The 23,307-nt window shown below is 42.9% G+C and overlaps 1 protein-coding gene across 1 annotated transcript in view; it reads right to left on the reverse strand.

The window, feature by feature from the left end:
* The window catches only part of C9H11orf65 (chromosome 9 C11orf65 homolog), an 86,901-nt gene that overhangs the window by 42,509 nt on the left and 21,085 nt on the right, over window positions 1–23,307 (reverse strand). The window contains 1 exon segment of the mRNA XM_059707996.1: window positions 17,773–17,865. Coding sequence (XP_059563979.1) covers window positions 17,773–17,865 — 93 coding nt within the window.

A 23,307-nucleotide genomic window follows, 5' to 3' on the forward strand; every position in this document is an offset into this window, starting at 1 on the left:
ACAAAAAATCAATAATGTGTAATGGTTGGAAAGGAAAAAAATAAGATTCATTAGTTGAGAACAGCATGCTTGCTTATGTAAAATATCTGAAAGAATCTATGTACAAATTATTAGAATTAATAAATGAAGATAGCAAAGTTTCTGGGAACAAAGCTAATTAACAAAAATGGATTATTTTCTTATATACTAGTGCAAAAATGGAAAATAAAATTTTCTTACTTTTTTAATATTGTATGTCAACTTTAATTTTTTTACAGTATACAAAATAAATGTATTACCATATTGTAGATATAAAATAATTAGCCATTTATTTGCAATAAACATTATTATTTCAAGAAAATGATTTTAAATATATTACATTCAATAAACATTAATATTTAAAGAAAAAATATTTTAAACATAATATTACCAAAACTGGAAACAGAACTGCTTGAGACTAGGATCCTGGCCTCAGCACCACCCAGTCTGATCTCAGAGGCAACCCAGGACCCTGCAGCCACTGGGGACAGAGACCTGAGACCACAGCTACAGACCCACGGACACCAAGAGTCCAGAAATCCCCGCGGCAGATCCATGAGTAACAGAGCCCCCCCCCCCCCCCCCGCAGGCTCCTGGGCAGCGCCATAGTAACTGATAGACCCACCCCTTGCCTGGGCCTCAGTGCTACTACAGGAACTTTAGCCTGGAAGTGTGTGAACACCGGGAACTGGTCCTGTGCAGCACTGGCTACAGGTGCCCTGGCCTGGGAGCCAACGCGCGAACACCGGGAACTGGTCCTGTGTAGCATGGGCCCAGGGTCCCCGATTCTCTGGGCAGGAGGCAGCACCAAGCACCAGTGACTTGACTGTGTTTCTTATCACCTGAGCCTGGGATTCCCTGATTCCCTGTGCATTCATACTAAGAGCCAGTGATTCCAATTCTTGGTGCATGGGCACACAGGGACCCTGATTCTCAATGCAAGGCCGCGCAAAGCAACAGAGACTCTGATACTGGATTCATGGGGAACTCTGACTCCTGGCCCATGCTAGGGGGCTCTGATTTTCAACACACTCCAGGGGAGGTCTCTGTTTCAGCACACTGCAGGCAGGGTCCCTGATTCTAAGGGCACACATGAGGCCACATTGAGTGTTGGCAACACTGACTCTGAGCGAACCTGGTTCCCACCAACCCACCACAACCACACATCTTAGTGTCAGAGCTCTTCAGTGACACTAGAGTGGTGTGAGGCTCCCACTGCACACGACTCGGGCCCACGCAACACAATGTTTGAACCATCTGGAGATAATCAGAATGGGGAGACGACACAACCCCCAGAGGAAAGAAAATGAGGGGTCACCAAGAAAGGAAATTAATGAAATTGAAGCGTGCAACATGACAGAAAAAAAATTCAGAGTAATGGTTGTACAATTCATTCACCGGATGGATGAGAAAATCAACAACCTATGCAAGAATCAGGAATAAATGAAAAGTGATATAGCTACAATCAAAAACACCATAGAAGGTTTCAACAGCAGACTAGAAGAAGCAGAGGACTGAATTAGTGAGTTAGAAGATAAGGCAGAGAAACAAGCTCAATCTGAACAGCAACTGGAGAAAAAAATTAAAAAGCAGGAGGAGAGCCTAAGGGAGCTTTGGGACAACATGAAATGAAGTAACATATGCATAATAGGGCTGCCAGAAGGACAAGAAGAGCAGCAAGGATGAGAAAATCTATTTGAAGAAATAATGACAGAAAACTTCCCAGATATGGGGAAGAAAAAAGCTACACAAGTACAGAGAGTCCTAAGCAAGATGAACCCCAAAAGATCCACACCAAGAAACGTCATAATAATGATGGCAAATGTACAAGACAAAGAGATAATCTTAAAGGCTGCAAGAGAGAGACAGAGAGTTACTTACAAAGGATCCCCCATCAGATTATCAAATGATTTCTCAACAGAAACACATCAAGCTAGAAGGGAATGGAAGGAGGTATACAAAGTGTTGCATAGCAAAGGACTGAATCCAAGAATACTTTATCCAGCAAGACTATCAATCAAAATTGAAGGGGAAATCAGGAGGTTTGCAGACAAAGAAAGGCTAAGGGAGTTTATCACTACCAAGCCAGCAATGCAAGAAATGCTAAAGGGAATGTTGTAAAAGGAAGAAATATAAAGGTAAGAAAGAACACAGGCATAAAAATAGAAATGACTACAAGCAAGTACCTTTCAATAATAACTTTAAATGTAAATGGACTAAATGCTCCAATCAAAACATCGAGTGGCTGAATGGATAAAAAGACATGACCCATATATATGCTGCCTATAAGAGACCCACCTCAGAAGAAGGGACTCACACAGACTGAAAGTGAAAGGATGGAAAAATATATTTCAGGCAAATGGAAATGAAAAAAAAGCTGGGGTAGCAATATTTATATCAGACAAAATAGACCTCAAAGTGAAGGCCATAACAAGAGATAAGGAAGGCCGCTTCATAATACTAAAGGGATCAATACAACAAGAGGATATAACCCTTATAAACATATATGCACCCAATGCAGGAGCACCCAAATACATAAAACCTCCTGGAAAATAACAAGGGAGAGATCAACAACAACACAATCATAGTAGGGGACTTAGACACACCACTGACATCACTGGATAAATCCTCTAGAAAAAAAAAATCAGCAAAGAAACAGCAATCCTAAATGACTCACTAGATCAGATGGACTTAATTGACATCTTCAGAACATTTCACCCCAAAGCCACGGAATATACGTTCTTCTCAAGCACACATGGGACATTTTCAAAAATAGACCACATATTGGGTCACAAACAAAGTCTCCCCAAATTCAAGAAGATTGAAATCATACCAAGCATCTTCTCAGATCACAATGGCATAATATTAGAAATAAACCACAATAAAAACAATCCAAAAAACTCAAATACTTGGAAGCTGAATAGTATGTTACTAAATAATGATTGGGTTACCAGTGAGATCAAAGAAGAAATTAAAAACACCCTGGAAACTAATGACAATAACACCACAACAATCTAAAATCTATGGGACACAATGAAAGCTGTCCTGAGAGGGAAGTTTATAGCACCATGGGCCTACCTCAAAAAACAAGAAAAAATGGCAGTAAATCATTTAACTCTACAACTCAAAGAATTAGAAAGAGAATAACAAAAAAAGCCCAGAGTGAGCAGAAGGAAGGAGATAATAAAGATCAGAGCAGAAATAAATGACATAGAGACCAAAAAAACAATACAAAAGATCAATGAAACCAAGAGCTGGTTCTTTGAAAGGATAAACAAGATTGATGAGCCTCTAGCCAGGCTCACCAAGAAGCAAAGAAAGAGGACTCATATAAACAAAATCAGAAATGAAAGAGGCGAAATAACTACAGACCCCTCAGAAATTCAAAGAATTGTTAAAAAAAAAATACTATGAACAACTCTACTCTAACAAACTAGACAACCTGGAGGAAATGGACTATTCCTAGAAAAATACAACATTCCAAAACTCAATCCAGAAGATTCTAAAAATCTCAATAGGCCAATAATTACGGAAGAAATTGAAGCAGTCATTAAAAAGCTCCCAGCAAACAAAAGCCCAGGGCCAGACGGGAACTCACGCAACTTAACAAAAGGAAGATAAACAATCCAATCAAAAAATGGGCAACGGACCTAGACACTTTTCGAAAGAAGACATACAGAAGGCCGAAAGACACATGAAAACATGCTCAAAGTCACTAATTATAAGACAGATGCAAATCAAAACAACAATGCGGTATCATCTCACACCTATCAAAATGACTATCATCAACAAATCAACAAACAACAAGAGTTGGAGAGGATGTGGAGAAAAAGGAACCTTTCTGCACTGCTGGTGGGAATGCAGACTGGTGCAGCCACTGTGGAGAACAGTGGAGTTTCCTCAAAAAACTAAAAATGGAACTCCCATTTGACCCAGTGATCCCACTTCTAGGAATATATCTCAAGAAGCCAGAAACACCATTCAGAAAGGATATATGCACCCCTATGTTCATAGCAGCACAATTTACCATAGCTAAGATTTGGAAACAGCCTAAGTGCCCATCAGCAGATGAGTGGATTAAAAAACTGTGGTACGCCCTAACCGGTTTGGCTCAGTGGACAGAGTGTCAGCCTGCGGACTCAAGGGTCCCAGGTTCGATTCCAGCCAAGGGCATGCACCTTGGTTGTGGGCACATCCCCAGTGGGGAGTGTGCAGGAGGCAGCTGATCGATGTTTCTCTCTCATCGATGTTTCTAGCTCTCTATCCCTCTCCTTTTCTCTCTGTAAAAAAATCAATAAAATATATTTTTAAAAAACACAAACAATTGTGGTACATCTACACAATGGGATACTACACTGCAGTAAAAAAGAAGGAATTCTTGCCATTTGCAACAGCATGGATGGAACTGGAGAGCATTATGCTAAGTGAAATAAGCCAGTCAGAGAAAGATAAATACCACATGATCTCACTCATTTGTGGAATATAGAGAACAACATAGATTGATGAACAGAGACAGACCCAAAGACAGAGAAACAGCGATCAGACTATCAATCCCCAGAGGGAAAGTAGGGGAGGGTAGGGGTAAGGGGAAGAGATCAACCAAAGGACTTGTATGCATGCATATAAGCCAAACCAATGGACATGGACAACAGGGGGATGAGAGTATGAGTGCGGGGGGGGGGGGTAGGGAGGGGTTTGAGGGTTAATGGGGGAATGAGGACACATTTGTAATACCTTAACCAATAAAGAAATTAAAAAAAATAAATTTCTGCAATGAAAAAAAATAATATTACCAAAACTGTAACAACATAGTATAAAATTACAAAAGTAGTAAAAAAATATTAAAAATCTGCAAATAATAGGATTATTTCTATAATATTCTAAAATATTTTTTCTCTGACTCTATTTTTGTTCAACAGTTTATATTGTTCATTATATTGCACAAATGAGTTCATGTGATATTTATCTTTCTCTGACTGGCTTATTTCACTTAGCATAATGCTATACAGGTCCATCTATGCTGTTGTAAATGATAAGAGTTCCTTCTTTTTTACAGCAGTGTAGTATTCCATTGTGTAGATGAATCACCGTTTTTTAATCCATTCATCTGCTGATGGGCACTTAGGCTGTTTCCAAATCTTAACTATTATAAATTGTGCTGCTATGGACATAGGCGTGCATATATCCTTTCTGCTTGGTGTTTCTGATTTTTTGGGATATACAGTATTCCTAGAAGTGGGATTACTGGGTCAAATGGGAGTTCTATTTTTAATTTTTTGAGGGAACTCCATACTGTTTTCCACAGTGGTTGCACCAGTTTGCATTCCTACCAGCAGTGTACTGGGGTTCCCTTTTCTCCACATCCTCACCAGCACTTGTCATTTGTTGATTTGTTGATGGTAGCCATTCTGACAGGTGTGAGATGGTACCTCACTGTCATTTTGATTTGCATCTCTCAGATGATTAGTGACTTCGAGCATGTTTTCATATGTCTCCTGGCCTTCTGTATGTCCTCTTTCAAAAAGTGTCTATTTAGGTCCTTTACCCATTTTTTATTAGATTATTTATCTTCTTTTTGTTAAGTTGTAGGAGTTCCCTGTAAATTTTTCAGATTAAACCCTTACTGGTGATAACATTGGTAAATACCTTCTACCATGCAGTGGCTTTCTTGTTTTGTTGATAGTTTCTTTTCTGTGCAGAAGCTTTTTATTTTGATGTAGTCCCATTTCTGTATTTTCTCCTTAGTTTTCATTGTCCTAGGAGCTGTATCAGTAAAGATATTGCTATGACATATCTGTGATATTTTGCTGCCTATGGATTCTTCTAAGATTTTTATGGTTTCCTGTCTTAGGTTTAAGTTCTTCATCCATTTTAAGTTTATTTTTTGTGCATGGTTGATCTAGTTTCATTTTTTTGCATGTATCTGTCCAATTTTTCCAACACCATTTATTAAAGAGACTGTCTTGATTCCATTGTATGCTCTTGTCTTTTTGTCAAATATTAATTGAGCATAATGGCGTGGGTTGACTTCTGGGTTCTCTGTTCAGTTCCATTGGTCTATATGTCTGTTCTTGTGCCAGTACCAGGCAGTTTTGAGAACTGTGGCTTGGTAATATAGCCTGATATCTGGCACTGTGATCCCTCCCACATTGTTCTTCTTTCTCAGGATTGCTGTGGCTATTTGGGCTCTATTTTTTGTTCCAGATGAATTTTTGGAGAGTTCGTTCTAGGTCTGTGAAATATGCCGTTGGTATCTTAATGGGGATTGCACTGAATCTATAGATTGCTTTCGGTAGTATGGATATTTTAATGATGTCGATTCTCCCAATCCATGAACACAGTATATTCCTCCATTTGTTTACGTCTTCCTCTACCTCTTTTTTCGATGTCCTGTAATTTTTGGAGAACAGGTCTTTTACCTCCTTAGTTAAGTTTATTCCTAGGTATCTTAATTTTTTGTTGCAATGGTCAATGGGATTGTTTTTTAGTTTCTCTTTCTGTGAGCTCATTATTGGTGCATAAAAAAGCCATAGATTTCTGGGTATTAATTTTGTATCCCGCTACATTGCCGAATTCATTTATTAAGTCTAGTAGATTTTTTGATGGAGTCTTTGATGGAGGGTTTTCTATGTACAATATCATGTCATCTGGGAATAATGACAGTTTTATTCTTCGTTTCCAATCTGAATGCCTTTTACTTCTTCTTTTCTGATCGCTATGGCTAGCACTTCCAGTACTATGCCAAACAGGAGTGGTGAAAGTGGGCATACCTGTCTTGTTTCTGTTCTTAGGGGAAATGGTTTTAGTTTTTGCCCATTGAGTATGATGTTGGCTGTTGGTTTGTCATATATGGCCTATATCATCTTGAGATATGCTCCCTCTCTATCCCCACTTTGCCAAGAGTTTTCATCAAAAATAGGTGTTGGATTTTGGTGAATGCTTTCTCTACACCTATTGATATGATCATGTGATCTTTGTCTTTCAATTTGTTTATGTAATGTATCACATTTATTGATTTGCGAATATTGTACCAGCCTTGCATCTCTGGAATAAATCCCACTTGGTCTTGGTGTATGATCTTTTTAATATATTGCTGGATCCGATTTGCTAATATTTAGTTGAGGATTTTAGCATCTATGTTCATCAGGGATATTGGCTAGTAATTTTCTTTGTAGTGTCTTTATCTGGTATTGGAATTAGGATAATGCTGGTCTCATAAAAAGAGTTTGGAAGTGTTCCTTCCCCTTGGTTTTCTGAAATAGTTTTAGGAATATAGAGGTTAGTTCTTCTTTGAATTTTTGGTAAAACTCCCTTGTGAAGCTGTCCGGACCTGGGCTTTTGTTTGGTGGGAATTTTTTTTTATTACTGCTTCTATTTCATCAGTTTTTCTTGGCCTATTCAGGTTTTCTGATTCTTCCTGATTCAGTTTTGGGAGATTACATTTTTCTAGAAATTTGTCTATTTCATCCACATTGTCCAGCTTCTTGGCATACAGTTGTTCATAGTAGTTTCTTACAATCCTTTGTATTTCTGTGATGTCAGTGGTTACAGTAATTCTCCACTTTCATTTCTGATTTTATTTATTTGTGTCCTCTCTGTTTGTTTCTTGATGGGTCTGGCTAATGGTTTATCAAATTTTGTTTATCCTTTGAAAGAACCAACTCTTGGTTTCATTGATTTTATTTTTATTTTTAGTCTCTATGCTATTTATTTCTTCCCTAATCTTCATTATTTCCTTCCTTCTACTTACTCTGGGCTTTCCTTGTTCTCTTTCTAGTTCTTTAAGTTGTAGGGATAAATAGTTTATTGCTGATTTTTTTTTTTTTGAGGTATGCCTGTAGTGCTATGAATGTCCCTCTCAGAACTGCTTTTGCTGTATCCCAGAAATTGTGGGTTGTTGTGTGTTCATTTTCATTTGTTTCCAGGAACTTTTTTATTTCTTTGTTGATCTCATTGGTAACCCATTCATTGTTTAATAACATGCTATTTAACCTCCATGTGTTTGAATGTTTTGGGGTGTTTTTACTGTAGTTGAAATCTAATTTCATTCCACTGTGATCTGAGAAGATGCTTGATATGATTTCAATCTTCTTGAACTTGTACGGACTTGTTTTGTGCCCTAACATGTGGTCTATTTTTGTGATTGTTCCATGTGCACATGAGAAGAATGTATATTCTGCTGTGTTGGAGTGAAATGTTCATAAATGTCAATTAAATACATCTGATCCAGTGTGTCCTTTAGTCACTCTGTTTCCTTGTTAAGTTACTGTCTGGAAGATCTATTCAGTGAAGTCAGAGGGGTGTTAAAGTCCCCTACTATCACTGTACTGTTGTCGATCTCTCTGTTAAAGTCCTCTAGAAAATTTTTTTTTAATATATTTAGGTGCTCCTATATTGGGTGAATATGTTTACCAGGGTTATATTTTGTTGGATTGATCCCTTTAGTATTATGTGGTGACCTTTGTTGTCTCTTGTGATAGCCTTCATTTTTTAAAAAAATATATATTTTATTTATTTTTTACAGTGAAGAAAGGAGAGGGATAGAGAGTTAGAGACATCGATGAGAGAGAAGCATCAATCAGCTGCCTCATGCACACCCCCTACTGGGGATGTGTCTGCAACCAAGGTACATGCCCTTGACCAGAATCAAACCCGGGACTCTTCAGTCCCCAGGCCGATGCTCTATCCAGTGAGACAAACCAGCTAGGGCTAGCCTTCATTTAAAAGTCTATTTCATTGGATATGAGTCTTGTTACTTCAGCTTTTCTTTATCTTTTCCATTTGCATGGAAAAATTTTTCCATCCCTTCACTCTCATCCTCTGTGTGTCTTTTGTTCTGAGGTGTGTCTCTTGTAGACAGCATATACTTGGGTCATGTTTTTGTATCCATTCAGCTACTCTACGCCTTTTGATTGGAGCATTTAATCCATTTATATTTAGGGTTATTATTGCTAGGTACTTATTACCATTTTAATTTTGTATGGCTAGGTTTATCTCTCTGTTTCTTTTTCTCATTACAGCAGTCCCTTTAGCATTTCTTGTAATCCTGGCTTAGTGGTGATGTACTCCTTAGCCTTTTTTGTCTCTTTATTTGACTATCTGTTTTGAATGATAGCCTTGCTGGATATAGTAATCTTGATCTCAGATCTTTGCTTTCCATTACCTTGAGTACTTCATACCTTTTCTTCTGGCCTGTAGAGTTTCTGATAAGAAATCAGGTGTTAGCCTTATGGAAACTTCTTTGTAGGTAACAGATTTCTTTTCTCTCTTGATGCCTTTTAGCTTCTCTCTTTGTCTTTAATTTTTGGCATTTTAATTATGATGTGTGTGGGGGTGGGCCTGTTTGGGTTCTTCTTGCTTGGGGTTCTCTGTGCTTCTTGAACTTGTGTGATTTTTTCCTTTACCAGGTTAGGGAAGTTTTCTGTCATTATTGCTTCAAACACATTCTCTATTCCTTTCTCCCCTTCTGCCTCTTCAGGCACACCTGCTATTCTAATATTGTTATGTTTCATATTGTTCCACAGCTCCCTTAAGCTGTCCTTCTGTTTTTTTAATTGGTTTTTCTTTTTGGTTCTCTGATTTTTTTCAACTCTGTCTTCTAATGCACTGATTTGATCCTCAGCTTCGCCTAATCTGCTGTGTATTCCTTCCAATGTGTTCTTTGTTTGTTTTATGTCATTATTTATCTCAGACTGTTCTTTTTTTTATAGTTACTACTAGGGGCCCAGTGTACGAATTCATGCACCTTTAAAGGAACTGTGAGCCGCAAGGTTGTTGTGGGCACAGAGGCAGGTCTTGGCCCATCCTCCGTGCCCACCTGGCCCCTTCCACTGTGGGCTCCAGTCCCCTGTTTGCTGGCAACTCTGCTCCTGCCACCGCCACTCCCATGTGCTGATGGCGCTGGTTCTACTTGCACCCACTGATAGCATGCAACAATTGGGGCCGGCGCCAGCAGCGGGTGTGAGCAGGGCCAGTGCTGTCAGTGGGTGCAAACTGGCTGCTGCCCAAACTGCCCCTCAGGAGCAGGGGGAGGTGGTGAAGCCCGAGTGATCTGGACTGGCGCTGGGTGCAGCCAGCAGGTGTGAGCAGTGGTTCCGGCGCCAGCTGTGTGTGTGAGTGGGGCTAGTGCCAGCAGGTGGTGCGAGCACTCAGCAGGACTGCGGTGCATGAGATCAAAGAATTTTCAGTAACCACTAGAGGCTAGCCCTGATGACAGCACGAGTGCCCTGCCTTATTCTGGTGCTCCCACTCACCTGCTCCACCATCCTGCTACAGCCGATGCCCACCATATTCCATGCTCTGCCACTACCTGGCATGTCCCGCGTGCGCCCCCTGGTGGTCAGCGCACATCATAGCTATCGGTTGTTCAGCTGTTCCGCCATTTGATCTATTTGCATATTAGAGTTTTATATAGAGAGACTAGGGGCCCGGTGCACGAAATTCGTGCACTGGGTGTGTGTGTGTGGGGGGGGGGAGTGTCCCTCAGCCCAGCCTGCCCCCTCTCACATACTGGGAGCCCTCAGGAGTTGACCCAAATCACCCTCCAATCTCAGGATCGGCTCCTTGCCCAGGCCTCGGCCCCTTGCCCAGGCCTGACGCCTCATTTCCCCCCATCACTGGTTCTGCCCCCAGCCCAGGCCTGATGCCTCGGCCAGAGGCATAGACCCCTATCACCCTCCGATTGCCTGATCGGCCCCTTGCCCAGGCCTGACGCCTCCGCCAGAGGTTTCAGGCTTGGACGGGGACCCCCATCTGCCCCCCGATCACTGGCTCTGGCCCCCGCCCAGGCCTGAGGCCTCTGGCCCAGGAATCATGCCTGGGCAGGGGACCCCCATCTCCCTCTGATCGCTTGTTCCACCCCCCGCCCAAGCCTGACGCCTCTGACCCAGGCTTCAGGCCTGGGCAAGGGGACCATCATATCCCCCCAATCCCCGGCTCCGCCCCCAACCCAGGCCTGATGCCTTGGCCAGAGGAGTTGACCCTCATCACCCTCCGATCACCAATCACCGGATCGGCCCCTTGACCAGGCCTGAGGCCTCCGGCAGAGGTGTCAGGCCTGGGCAGGGTACCCCCAGCGCCCCGCGGTTGCAGGCTCCGCCCCTGCCCAGGCCTAACACCTCTGGCCTAGGCGTCCGGCTCGGGCAGCGGGGACCCGCAGCTGCAGTGGCCCCGTGATCGTGGGCTCCGCTTTAGGCCCAGGCAAGGGACCCCTAGCTCCCGGGACTGCCAGCTTCGACCGTGCCCAGCTCCCATCGCTGGCTCCACCCCTACTTCCTGCTATCACTGGCCAGGGCGGCAAAGGCTCCTGATTCTCCAATCATGGCTGGGGGGCAGGGCAAAGGCGGCCCCAGGGCCGCCTTTGCCCTGCCCCCCAGCTCTTAGCTCCCCCCTGGGTTTCCGATCACTGTCAGTGGCAGGGGGCTTCTTCCTGCTTTCCCTTTCGCCTCCCTGCATTGTGCCTACATATGCAAATTAACCGCCATCTTGTTGGCAGTTAACTGCCAATCTTAGTTGGCAGTTAATTTGCATATAGCCCTGATTAGCCAATGAAAAGGGTATCGTCGTACGCCAATTACCATTTTTCTCTTTTATTAGATAGGATACCTTTTTTCATACTGTTGAGCACCTTTACCATCATTACTCTGAACTTTGTTTCAGATAAATTCCTTATCTCTGCTTCATTTATCTCTTCTTCTGGAGAATTCTCTTGCTCTTTCATTTGGGGGTTGTTTCTTTGTCTCCTCATTTTGGCTCTCTGTTTGGGTTTGTGACTAATTATTAGGTAGATCCTCTACACCTCTCAATCTCTAGTGCAGGACAGTGTTAAAGGCTGTTTCTGACTAATTAGATCAGGCAGACTCAAAGTCTCCAGAGACTGACTTTGCCTACAGACTGATAGGATTCCCACTTGAACTGCCCCCCAGGCAATCATCCTCAGGTGCGTGAGAGTTTTTTCAATAGGGTGGGGCAGTTGCTTCTCCCTGGAGGCTAATTGTTATTTTTAATCTCTTAAGTGGCCTCTGGGCAAGGTGTTTTCCAATAGGGTGTGTCAACTGTCTTCCCACCAGGCAAGGCAAATGTCTATGTGGGAAAGATGTCCTCCTCTGCATGAGAAAATGACTCAGCCCAGGAAACTTGGGGTGTCTGTCTTCTGAGCTCTATCCTCTGAGTCCCCAGTCCTGGTTTCTACTCTCATAGTTCCAGTCCACCTCACCCTTCCTCTGCCTGAGCACAAGGTGGGTAGCTCCACAGGGAATTTTGTGCATTGGCCTTTTAACAGGATGCCTGGATTTTCATCTCTCACTCCCTGGCAGACAGCATCCCGTTGCTTTTCACAGCTATATGTTAGGTGGGTACCCTTCTTGGATTTGGTGCTCTCCTGGGGGCCCAGATTGGGGATTAAGTCCCAGAGTTCTCAGTGGCACCACTTTCCCCCCACAGCTGAGATATCTCTTCGGGACTTCAGTTGTTGTCTGTGGGTGCCTGGCCAGCTCTTTCGCACCTCTGCCCCTCCTACCAGTCTCTATGTGGTCTCCACTTTTGGTCCTCCAGTATCAGGTTTCTCTCCTGTGAGTTTTCCATTGATTATTCAGGAAGTTTTTCTGTATTTTAGTGTAATTCCAGTTTGTTCCTGGGAGCATGTCCATCTAAAGTTTTCTAATTACCATTATAGCTGCATGAAAATGCAAGATATAAAGCTAAGAAATGATATGCAACTCCTCTATACAGAAAACAAAATGGCATTATTAAGAGAAAGTATAGAAGAGCTTAATAACATGGCAGATTGGGATTTCTGGAAGAAGATGCTGATATGAAATTTGTGTGTCACATGTTTATTAGGAATAAACACCTATGAAAGCCAGGGGAAGGAGGGATTTGAACTGCAATGCAGACCCCTCAACACCTGGGCCAATCTTGCTGGGAGCTCTAAAGTGAATATTGCCCAACAGAGTTGTTCTACCTCAGACTAGACTTTACATTCCTTTCCCCATTCCCCTCCCCCTGTCCTTCCCCCATACTGGATGCCAGCTGCCTTAGAAATAGCTGACCTTGGGTAACAGTTCTCTGCAGGTAAAATAGAAACTGAAGATGCTCACAGCTGGGGGCTGTCTGCTGGTGGCACTCCCTATGACTGGATAAAATCCTCTTATAAAGAAGAATTTGGGCAGCACATTTCCATGTTTCCCACAATCATGGGTTTGAGCTCTCAATATTAAAATGTCAGTTTTCCTCAAATTGATCTAAATATTCAATACAATACAATAAAAAATCCCAATATTTTTAAATACAAAAATTATAGTAAGACACACTACAAAAATGTACTATTAGTGGTATTTGTAATATAGTTCAGCCAATGTCTATTTCAAGAATATTTTCTCTTTTTTCATTGATTTTTTTTAGAAAGAGAGGAAAAGAGAAGGAGAGAGGGAGAAACATTGATGTGAGAATGAAATATTAAGCAGTTGTCTCCTGCATGCCCCATACCAAGGATTGAGCATGCAACCTTGGGCCTGACCAGGAATCAAACCCTAAACATTTTGGTGTATGGGATGCCCAACCAACTGAGCCACAGTAGCCAAGGCAGGATAGAAAGCTTTTCATTATTTTCCCCAGTAATATAAGCAAGAGTTAACGTGTCTAAAACTGAAAGAAGCAACATCTCATTTGTTCCATTTTTTCCCCATGGAACTTCCCAGCGGTAGAGAGTCAGGTGCATCAGCGAATTTGTGGGTGTCCTCTCACTGTTGAGGGTGTCTAGAACAAAAGGCTCTGGCTGTTTAATAGACTCTGAAATGTGCATGTGTGTGTGGTGAGGGTGGGGGGGGGGTGGTATTGATGAAGGAGGGTCAGAGTGGCCTGAGGCAGAGTGGGGAAAATGTCTTCAAGAATTCTCCTATAAGAAGGTATCTGCAAAGGTACCTGAAGACCTCTGGCCACGGCTTCAGAAAAAGAGACTTAGGAATGAAGATACTTGGGTAGCAGTGTAAGTAACAAAAGCAGGCCCCACCTGGGGGCCTGAGTCCTTCAGTGCATCTCCCTTCAGAGGCTATAATACTTTGGCTGTGCGCCAAGTATGGTTTCTTTCCCGAGAGGCCAGTTAGCCTTTGTAACTGCCTGGAATCAGGCCTGAAAAGTCACATAGGATTATAACCAGGAGCTGAACTCCTCAAAAAGATCCTCAACTTAATTAGTAATCAGGGAAATGCAAATTTAAAAACTGACAATATTAAGTGCTGTTGAGGGTGTAGAGCACCAAGAATTCCAAAAGACCTCTAATGATGAATATAAATTAGTTAAACTTTGGAAAACAGTTTGGCATATCCTGTCACCCAGCAATTCCATTTCCAGGTGGAGCAGAAATCAAAAGAAATTCATGCATATGTGCACCAGGAGACTAAAATAAGAATAATCTCAGATGCAGTCTTTATAATAGCCTCAATTTTTAAAAAAAATCCAAATGTCAATCAACTGTAGAATGAGTAAATAGCAATCCTATCTAATAATAGACAAACATGGTAATTGACCGTACATTTGAGACGCCTCCCATTGGCTAATCAGCACGATATGCAAATTAACCACCAACAAAGATGGCGGTTAATTTGCATATACCGGCTGGGAGCGAAGACTAAAGATAACGTGGAAGCGAAGCACTACAGAAGGGAGCAAAGTAGAGGCGGTGGAGACAGGAACGGAGACAAGGCTGCAGAGGCGGGAAGCGGGAGGGGAAACCCAGCCATAGCGGCTGGGAGTGGGAGGGGAAACCCAGCTGCAGTGGCTGGGAGTGGGAGGGCAAATGCAGCCACAGTGGCTGGGGGTGGGAGGGGAACCCATCTCAGCAGGTTTCGCTCCCTTCTCTGCTTTTCTCTAGCCACAGGAAGCCCTATTCTTGCAGGAATCTTCCTGCAATGGGCCTCTAGTCCTATCTAATAATAGACAAACATGGTAATTAACTGTACCGCCAACACGCTTCCCATTGGCTAATCAGGGTGATATGCAAATTAACTGCCAACCAAGATGGCGGCCGGCAGCCAGGCAGCTGAAGTGAACAGGAGGCTTGCTTGCTCCAGTGATGGAGGAAGCCAAGGTTCCCCACCTGCCGCTTCCGGCCTCTGAGCTGCAGTCTAAGAAACAATGTTGCAATTATAGAAGCTAAACAATCCCCAGAAACCTGCTTTCAGTCAGCCGTCCTCGTAGCTGGAATCGCAACAAAGTTTCAATTACAGAAGCCAAACAAAGCCCAGAAACCTGCTTTCAGCAGCCGAGGTCTTAGCTGGAGCTGAGTCTCAGAGCTAAAGCCGGCTCTCAGCTCCAGTGACAGCCATAGAAGGTAAATAAATCCCAGAATTATAAAAAAAGAAAGAAAGGAGAGGTTGGGAGCTTCAGTCACCTGCCAGCCTTAAAACGGCCCTCAGCCCCTCACCTGGACTGGCCAGGCACCCCAGTGGGGACCCCCACCCTGAAGGGGGTGTGACCAGCTGAAAACAGCCATCATCCCCTCATCCCGGCTGGCCAGGCACCCAAGCGGGACCCCCACCCTGATCCGGGACACCCTTCAGGGCAAACCAGCCGGCCCCCACTCATGCACCAGGCCTCTATCCTATATAGTAAAAGGGTAATATGCAATCTGACCCTAACAGCAGAAGGACTGGGAATGATTGGTCACTATGACACACACTGACCACCAGGGGGCAGACGCTCAATGCAGGAGCTGCCCTCTGGTGGTCAGGGCGCTCTCACATGGGAGGAGCTCTGCTCAGCCACAAGCCAGGCTGATGGCTGCCAGTAGAGCGGTGGTGGTAGGAGCCTCTCCTGCCTCCTCAGCAGCGCTAAGGATGTCCAACTACAGTTTAGGCCTACACCCTGCTGGCAAGTGGACATTCCCCAAGGGCTGCCAGGCTGACAGAAGGATGTCTGATTGCCATCTTAGGCCCAATCCCCCGGGGAGTGGGCCTAAGCCAGCAGGTGGTCATCCCCTGCGAGAGGGCACAGGCCGGGCTGAGGGACCTCCCCCCTTCCCTCCGAGTGCACAAATTTTTGTGTACCGGGCCTCTAGTCTTATCTACAAAAAGAGAAACATGCAAATTGACCGTACCTCCACCACACTCACAAGCCTTGCTCACCAGCCAATCAGAGCGACTATATGCAAATTAAGCCATCAAAGATGGCGGCCGGCAGCCATGGAGCTGGAGCAAGCAGGAGGCTTGGTTACCCCAGCGATGGAGGAAGCCAAGCTTCCCGCCTGTCCTAGCTGGCTGTAGCCTCCCCTAAAGGCAACAAAGTTTCAATTATAGAAGATAAATAAATCCCAGATACCTGCTTCCAGCCAGCCCCCACTGGGAGCTTGGGTGGCTGGGGCCTGTGGCCAGCCTGCAAACAGCCATCAGCCCCTCACCCAGGGTGGCCACACCCTCATAGGTGAGGGTCCCCCTGTGGGGCTTGGCCAGCTTGAAAACAGCCATCAGCCCCTAACCCAAACTGGCCAGGCACCCCAGCAGGACCCCCCACCCTGAAGGGGGTGTGGCCAGCCTGAAAACAACCCTCAGCCCCTCACCCAGGCTGGCCAGGAACCCCAGTGGGGACCTCCACACTGAAAGGGCTGTGGTCAGCCTGCAAACAGCCATCAGCCCCTCACTCAGGCTGGCCAGGCACCTCAGGGGGGGACCTTCACTTTGAAGGGGCTGTGGCCAGCCTGCAAATGCCATCAGCCCCTCACCCATGCTGGCCAGGCACCCCAGCAGGAACCCCCTCCCTGAAGGGGGTGTGGCCAGACTGAAAACAGCCCTCAGCCCCTCACCCAGGCTGGCCAGGCACTCTACCAGGACTCCCACCCTAATCCGTGACACCCTTTAAGCAAACCAGCCAGCCCCCACCTATGCACCAGGCCTCTATCCTATAAATAAAAGGGTAATATGCAAATTGACCCTAACAGAACAACTGGGAATGACTGGTCACTATGACACACACTGACCTCCAGGGGGACAGACGCTCAATGCAGGAGCTGCCCCCTGGTGGTCAGTGTGCTCCCACAGGGGGAGCTCTGCTCAGCCACAAGCCAGGCTGATGGCTGCCAGTAGAGCGGTGGTGGTGGGAGCCTCTCCTGCCTCCTCAGCAGTGCTAAGGATGTCCAACTGCAGCTTAGGTCTGTTCCCTGCTGGCAAGTGGACATCCCCCGAGGGCTCTTGGGCTGCCAGAGGGATGTCCTACTGCTAGCTTAGGCCCAATCCCCCAGGGAGCTGGCCTAAGCCAGCAGGTAGACATCCCTCAAGGGGTCCCAGATTGTGAGAGAGCACAGGCCCGGCTGAGGGACCCCCCTGAGTGCACAATATTTTGTGCACTGGGCCTCTAGCATATTAATAAAACAGAGTACTTCCATTATTGTTAACGAAGTGAATGAAACTTAGCTACATAAAGATAATGTTGAATGAACAAAGCTAGATACAAAAGTATACTATAAGATTCTATTTATATATAGTTTAAAAACAGAAAACTAACGTACAATATTAGAATTCAAAATAGTGGTTACTATTCTTTTGGAAGAAAGGAAGTTGGCAGTGAATTGCAGAGCAACTGAAGGCACTGGTTTGAAGTATGATGGTTATACATTATACATTTATGCATAATGAATTTTTCAGATGTGTACAATACTTCATTAAAAATGTTTGTAAAATGAACAAATATAATCACATTGAATTTATAAAGTAGCCACACAATTTTAAGAGAGGAAAATGCCGTATCAATAAATAATGTCCTTACCTCTTTAGGATTAATACATCTTATTATGTGACGTGGTTCTCCTTGTCTTCTTATATCAATCAGACTTTTAAAGTATTGGAAAATAGCGATATTCTAAAGGTTCAAACATAAAATTTTATGGTCAAAACTGGGCAAAAGGAGTATAAACTGTAAAATAGATTCTATATATGTAAACTAGATTTTAGATATATGATCCATGCAGGGGTTCCTTTGACAAGCCATGCAATATTGGTATTATTCTCACAACAAGTTTTAGCCTTAAGTTTGTAATTGTATTACTAACAGCTATAAATAAAATATCTAGAACTTTGGTTGGGTTACTTCTGTATACTCCAGAGTAATCTAGGAGAAAGACAAAATACAAGCTAGTGATTAAGAACACTGACTCTGGCATACTATTGTCCGGTTCAACTGCTAGTACTTGCTGCTGTGTGACCCTGGACAAGTTGCTTAACCTCAGCTTAACTAAAATATGGGAATGATAGTAACTATCTACAGGTTGGTGAAAAATGAATCTGTTAATATTTGTAATGCACTTAGAACAATCTTTGTCACAAGAAAGCACCCAATAAATATTATCTATTATCATCATTATAGAATCCTCTTCATTCCTGTTAAGTAATTCCACTGATTTACAAACCCTGTCTATTTTTCATGTTGGCACAAATTTAGTCAAACAATTCCTAAAAATTCTTCAATTTTTGAAAACTGTTTTTTTTTTTTAATATATTTTATTGATTTTTTACAGAGAGGAAGGGAGAGAGATAGAGAGTTAGAAACATCGATGACAGAGAAACATCGATCAGCTGCCTCCTGCACATATGCCCGCAACCCAGGTACATGCCCTTGACCAGAATCGAACCTGGGACCTTTCAGTCCGCAGGCCGACGCTCTATCCACTGAGCCAAACCGGTTTCGGCGAAAACTGTTTCTTTGGTAACCCACTCGTCATGTCCTAGCCCTCAAAAACCTCTAATAATTCTTGGTAAACTGCCTCCCCCTCTTAGTTTGCTTATGTTAAGTCAAATCAAATAAATTCAAATTGAAGTAAATCCATAGTACCAATATGACAATTTGAAGCCCCATTTCTTTTCTTTTTTCTTTAAATATATTTTATTGATTTTTTTACAGAGAGGAAGGGAGAGAGATAGAGAGTTAGAAACATCGATGAGAGAGAAACATCGATCAGCCGCCTCCTGCACATCCCCCACTGGGGATGTGCCCGCAACTCAGGTACATGCCCTTGACCGGAATCGAACCTGGGAACTTTCAGTCTGCAGGCCACGCTCTATCCACTGAGCCAAACCGGTTTTGGCAGCCAAACCGGTTTTGTCTTGAAGCCCCATTTCAACTGCCTGTGGAAGAAGGTGCAGTCACTATCAACATAGATATTATTTCTGCAAGGAAGATATAATTTCCTTGAAGTAAAACCCAAAATTGAGTATCAAAAAATTATGATGGTTTAAAATCTGGATAGTATCTTCTAAATATGTAGATTACTGTATCAAACCACCCCAAACTTAAAGCAACAACTGTTTTCTGTGGGTTGACAAGGAACTTCTGCTGGTTTTGGATATGTGCCTATAGTCAGCTGCCAGATCAGCTGGAGCTGAGTGATTAATATGACCTCACATATATATATCTGGGTCTTCAGCTTGGAATGTTGGAACATCTGTGTTGGCTGGGACTCTACCTCCACATATACTTTCAGTTTGAGTTTTTTCACAGCATGGAGTTTCAAAATACCAAAGAGAGAAAAAGTAGACGTTGCAAGGTTTCTTAAGACCTTGTCTTGTAAGTCATACAGCATCAGTTATTCTTCATTTTATTGGTCAAAGTCGAGACCTAGCAGACCTCAAGAAGTGAAGCTCAAAGTGTGACCTATAAGAAATTCCATATAGACATTGGCCTCACGCAGGGGTGACCCTGAAGGACAGGCATGAAGATAAATCCTTCCATGGGACAGAATCTCAAGCAGCATACATGGTTGTAGATTGTGCCTGGAAGGAAAGATGATCAGAGGTACAGATCTACAGATGGTCAGTGACTGATGGTTTGACTGGATGCTCAGGAATTTGGAAAGAACATGGTTAGAAAATTGGTGACAAGAAAGTCTGGAGAAGAGGTCAAACCACCCACCCCCAAATGCACACCAAGTGTGTATATATTTGTGTCCATATGGATGCTTACCCGAAAGCAATCTCAGCAAAGAAGACTCTTAACAATCATACAGGCAAAGTGACTAGTTCTCTGGAGTCAGCCAGCCTTTTCCCCCAGCCACTGCTCTCCTTGCTCATGAACAAAGTGGCCATCCAGCAAAGTTAGAGGTTATTCATCGGCTCAGCTACTGTCGACTGCTTAATGGCCACTTTGCCAAAACATAGGCCAACACTGAGCCCTTGATATGGCATTGTTCCTTGGGGTAATTAGCCAGCTTCCTGTGGCACACTGATTAGATGAAACATTTCCATTATGAAAGGTGCAACACTTTATACTCACTGGAAGTGACACTTTACCCTTCTGTGTACACACCATCTGTATACTTTCATTATGCTTCATTTACTGTCATAGTATTGCACATAGCAATAGTTCTTATCAGAGAAATTGCTTCACAGCAAATGTAGTACACCAATGGGCCCATGTGCATGAAATTCACTGATATGACCATTCCTTATCACACACACTAAACCAGCGATTTTCAACTAGTATGCACAAGCATATTTGGGTCCCAAGCATTTTTATCCCTTCACTCTCATCCTCTGTGTGTCTTTTGTTTTGAGGTGGGTCTCTTGTAGACAGCATATAGTTGGGTCATGTTTTTGTATCCATTCAGCTACAAAGCATTTAATCCATTTACATTTAGTGTTATTATTGATAGGTACTTATTAATTGCCACTTTAATTCTGTATGGCTAGGTTTATCTCTCTGTTTCTTCTTCTCATTACAGCAGTCCCTTTAGCATTTCTTGTAATCCTGGCTTGGTGGTGATGTACTCCTTTAGCTTTTTTGTTTTTGTTTTTTGGGAAGCTCTTTATTTGACCATCTGTTTAGGATGATAGTCTTGCTGGATATAGTAATCTTGGTCTCAGATCCTTGAGTATTTCATACAATTCCCTTCTGGCCTGTAGAGTTCCTAATAAGAAATCAGGTGTCAGCCTTATGGGAACTGCTTTGTAGGTAATAGTTTTCTTTTCTCTTGCTGCCTTTAAGATTCTCTTTGTCTTTAATTTTTGGCATTTTGATTATGATGTGTCTGGGGGTGGGCCTGTTTGGGTTCTTCTTGCTTGGGGTTCTCTGTGCCTACTAAACTTGTGTGACTTTTTCCTTTTTCAGGTAGGGGAAGTTTTCTGCCATCTTTTCTTCAAACACATTCTCTATTCCTTTCTCCCTTTTTGCTTCTTCAGGCACATCTGCTGTTCTAATATTATTACATTCCACAGCTACCTTAAGCTGTCCTTCTGTTTTTTAATTGTTTTTTTCTGTTTGTTTCTCTGATTGAGTGATACTTTCAACTCTGTCTTCTAATGCACTGATTTGATCCTCAGCTTCCCCTAATCGGCTGTGTATTCCTTCCAATGTGTTCTTTATTTGTGCAATGTCATTCTTTATCTCAGACTGTTATTTTTTTCATACTTACTATATCTTTTTTTCATGCTATTGAGCATCTTTACCATCATTACTCTGAACTTTGTTTCAGATAAATTTCTTATCTCTGCTTCATTTAGCTCTTCTTCTGGAGAATTCTCTTGTTCTTTCATTTGGGGGTTGTTTCTTTGTCTCCTCATTTTGGCTTTCTGTTTGGGTTTGTGACTATGTATTAGGTAGATCCTCTACACCTCTCAATCTCTAGTGCAGGACAGTGTTAAAGGCTGTTTCTGACTAATGAGATCAGGCAGACTCAAAGTCTCCAGAGACTGACTTTGCTCACAGACTGATAGGATTCCTCAGGTGTGGTGAGAGTTTTTTCAATAGGGTGGGGCAGTTGCTTCTCCCTGGAGGCTAATTGTTATTTTTAATCTCTTAAGTGGCCTCTGGGCAAGGTGTTTTCCAACAGGGTGTGTCAACTGTCTTCCCACCAGGCAAGGCAAATGTCTATGTGGGAAAGATGTCCTCCTCTGCATGAGAAAATGACTCAGCCCAGGAAACTTGGGGTGTTTGCCTTCTGAGCTCTATCCCCTGAGTCTCAGTCCTGGTTTCTTTTTTTCTTTCATTTTTTAAATTTTTTCTTTTTCTTTTTTTTTATTGTTTTATTGCTTAAAGTATTACAAAGAGTATTACATATGTCTCCTTTTTTCTCCTGCCCTTGACAATCCCCTGGCCTGCCCTACCCCCCAGTGTCTTATGTCCATTGGTTATGCTTATATGCATGCATACAAGTCCTTCGGTTGATCTCTTAGCCCCCCCCCTCCTGCCCCCCAACCCTCCCCGGCCTTCCCACTGTAGTTGGACAGTTTGTTCAAGGCAGCTCTACCTCTGTATCTATTTTTGTTCATAAGTTTATAATGGTCTTTATTATCCATAAATGAGTGAGATCATGTGGTATTTTCCCTTCATTGACTGGCTTATTTCACTTAGCATAATGCTCTCCAGATCCATCCATGCTGTTGCAAATGGTAAGGGTTCCTTCTTTTTTACAGCAGCATAGTATTCCATCATGTAGATGTACCACAGTTTTCTAATCTATTCATCTACTGATGGGCACTTAAGCTGTTTCCAGATCTTAGCTATGGTGAATTGTGCTGCTATGAACATAGGGGTGCATATATCCTTTCTGATTGGTGTTTCTGGTTTCTTGAGATATATTCCTAGAAGTGGGATCACAGAATCAAATGGGAGTTCCATTTTCAGTTTTTTGGGGAAACTCCATGCAGTCTTCCTTAGTGGCTGCCCCAGTCTGCATTCCCACCAGCAGTCCACATCCTCTCTAGCACTTCTCATTTGTTGATTTGTTGATGATAGCCATTCTGACAGGTGTGAGATGGTACCTCGCTGTTTTGATTTGCATCTCTCGGATGATTAGTGACTTTGAGCATGTTTTCATATGTCTCTTGGCTTTCTGAGTGTCCTCTTTTGAAAGGTGTCTATTTAAGTCCTTTGCCCATTTTTTGATTGGATTGTTTATCTTCCTTTTGTTAAGTTGTATGAGTTCCCTATAAATGTTGGAGATCAAACCCTTACCGGTGATAACATTGGCAAATATGTTCTCCTATGAAGTGGGTTTTCTCATTGTTTTGTTGATAGTTTCTTTTGCTGTGCAGAAGCTTTTTATTTTGATGTAGTCCCATTTGTTTATTTTCTCTTTAGTTTGCAATGCCCTAGGAGCTGTATCAGTGAAGAAATTGCTTCGGCATATGTCTGAGATTTTGATGCCTTTGGATTCTTCTAATATTTTTATGATTTCCTGTCGTATATTTAAGTCCTTTATCCATTTTGAGTTTATTTTTGTGTATGGTGTAAGTTGGTGATCTAGTTTCATTTTCTTGCATGTATCTGTCCAATTTTCCCAACACCATTTATTGAAGAGACTATCTTGAC

The sequence above is a fragment of the Myotis daubentonii genome, chromosome 9 (genome assembly GCF_963259705.1).
Source record: "Myotis daubentonii chromosome 9, mMyoDau2.1, whole genome shotgun sequence".
NCBI lineage: Eukaryota > Metazoa > Chordata > Mammalia > Chiroptera > Vespertilionidae > Myotis > Myotis daubentonii.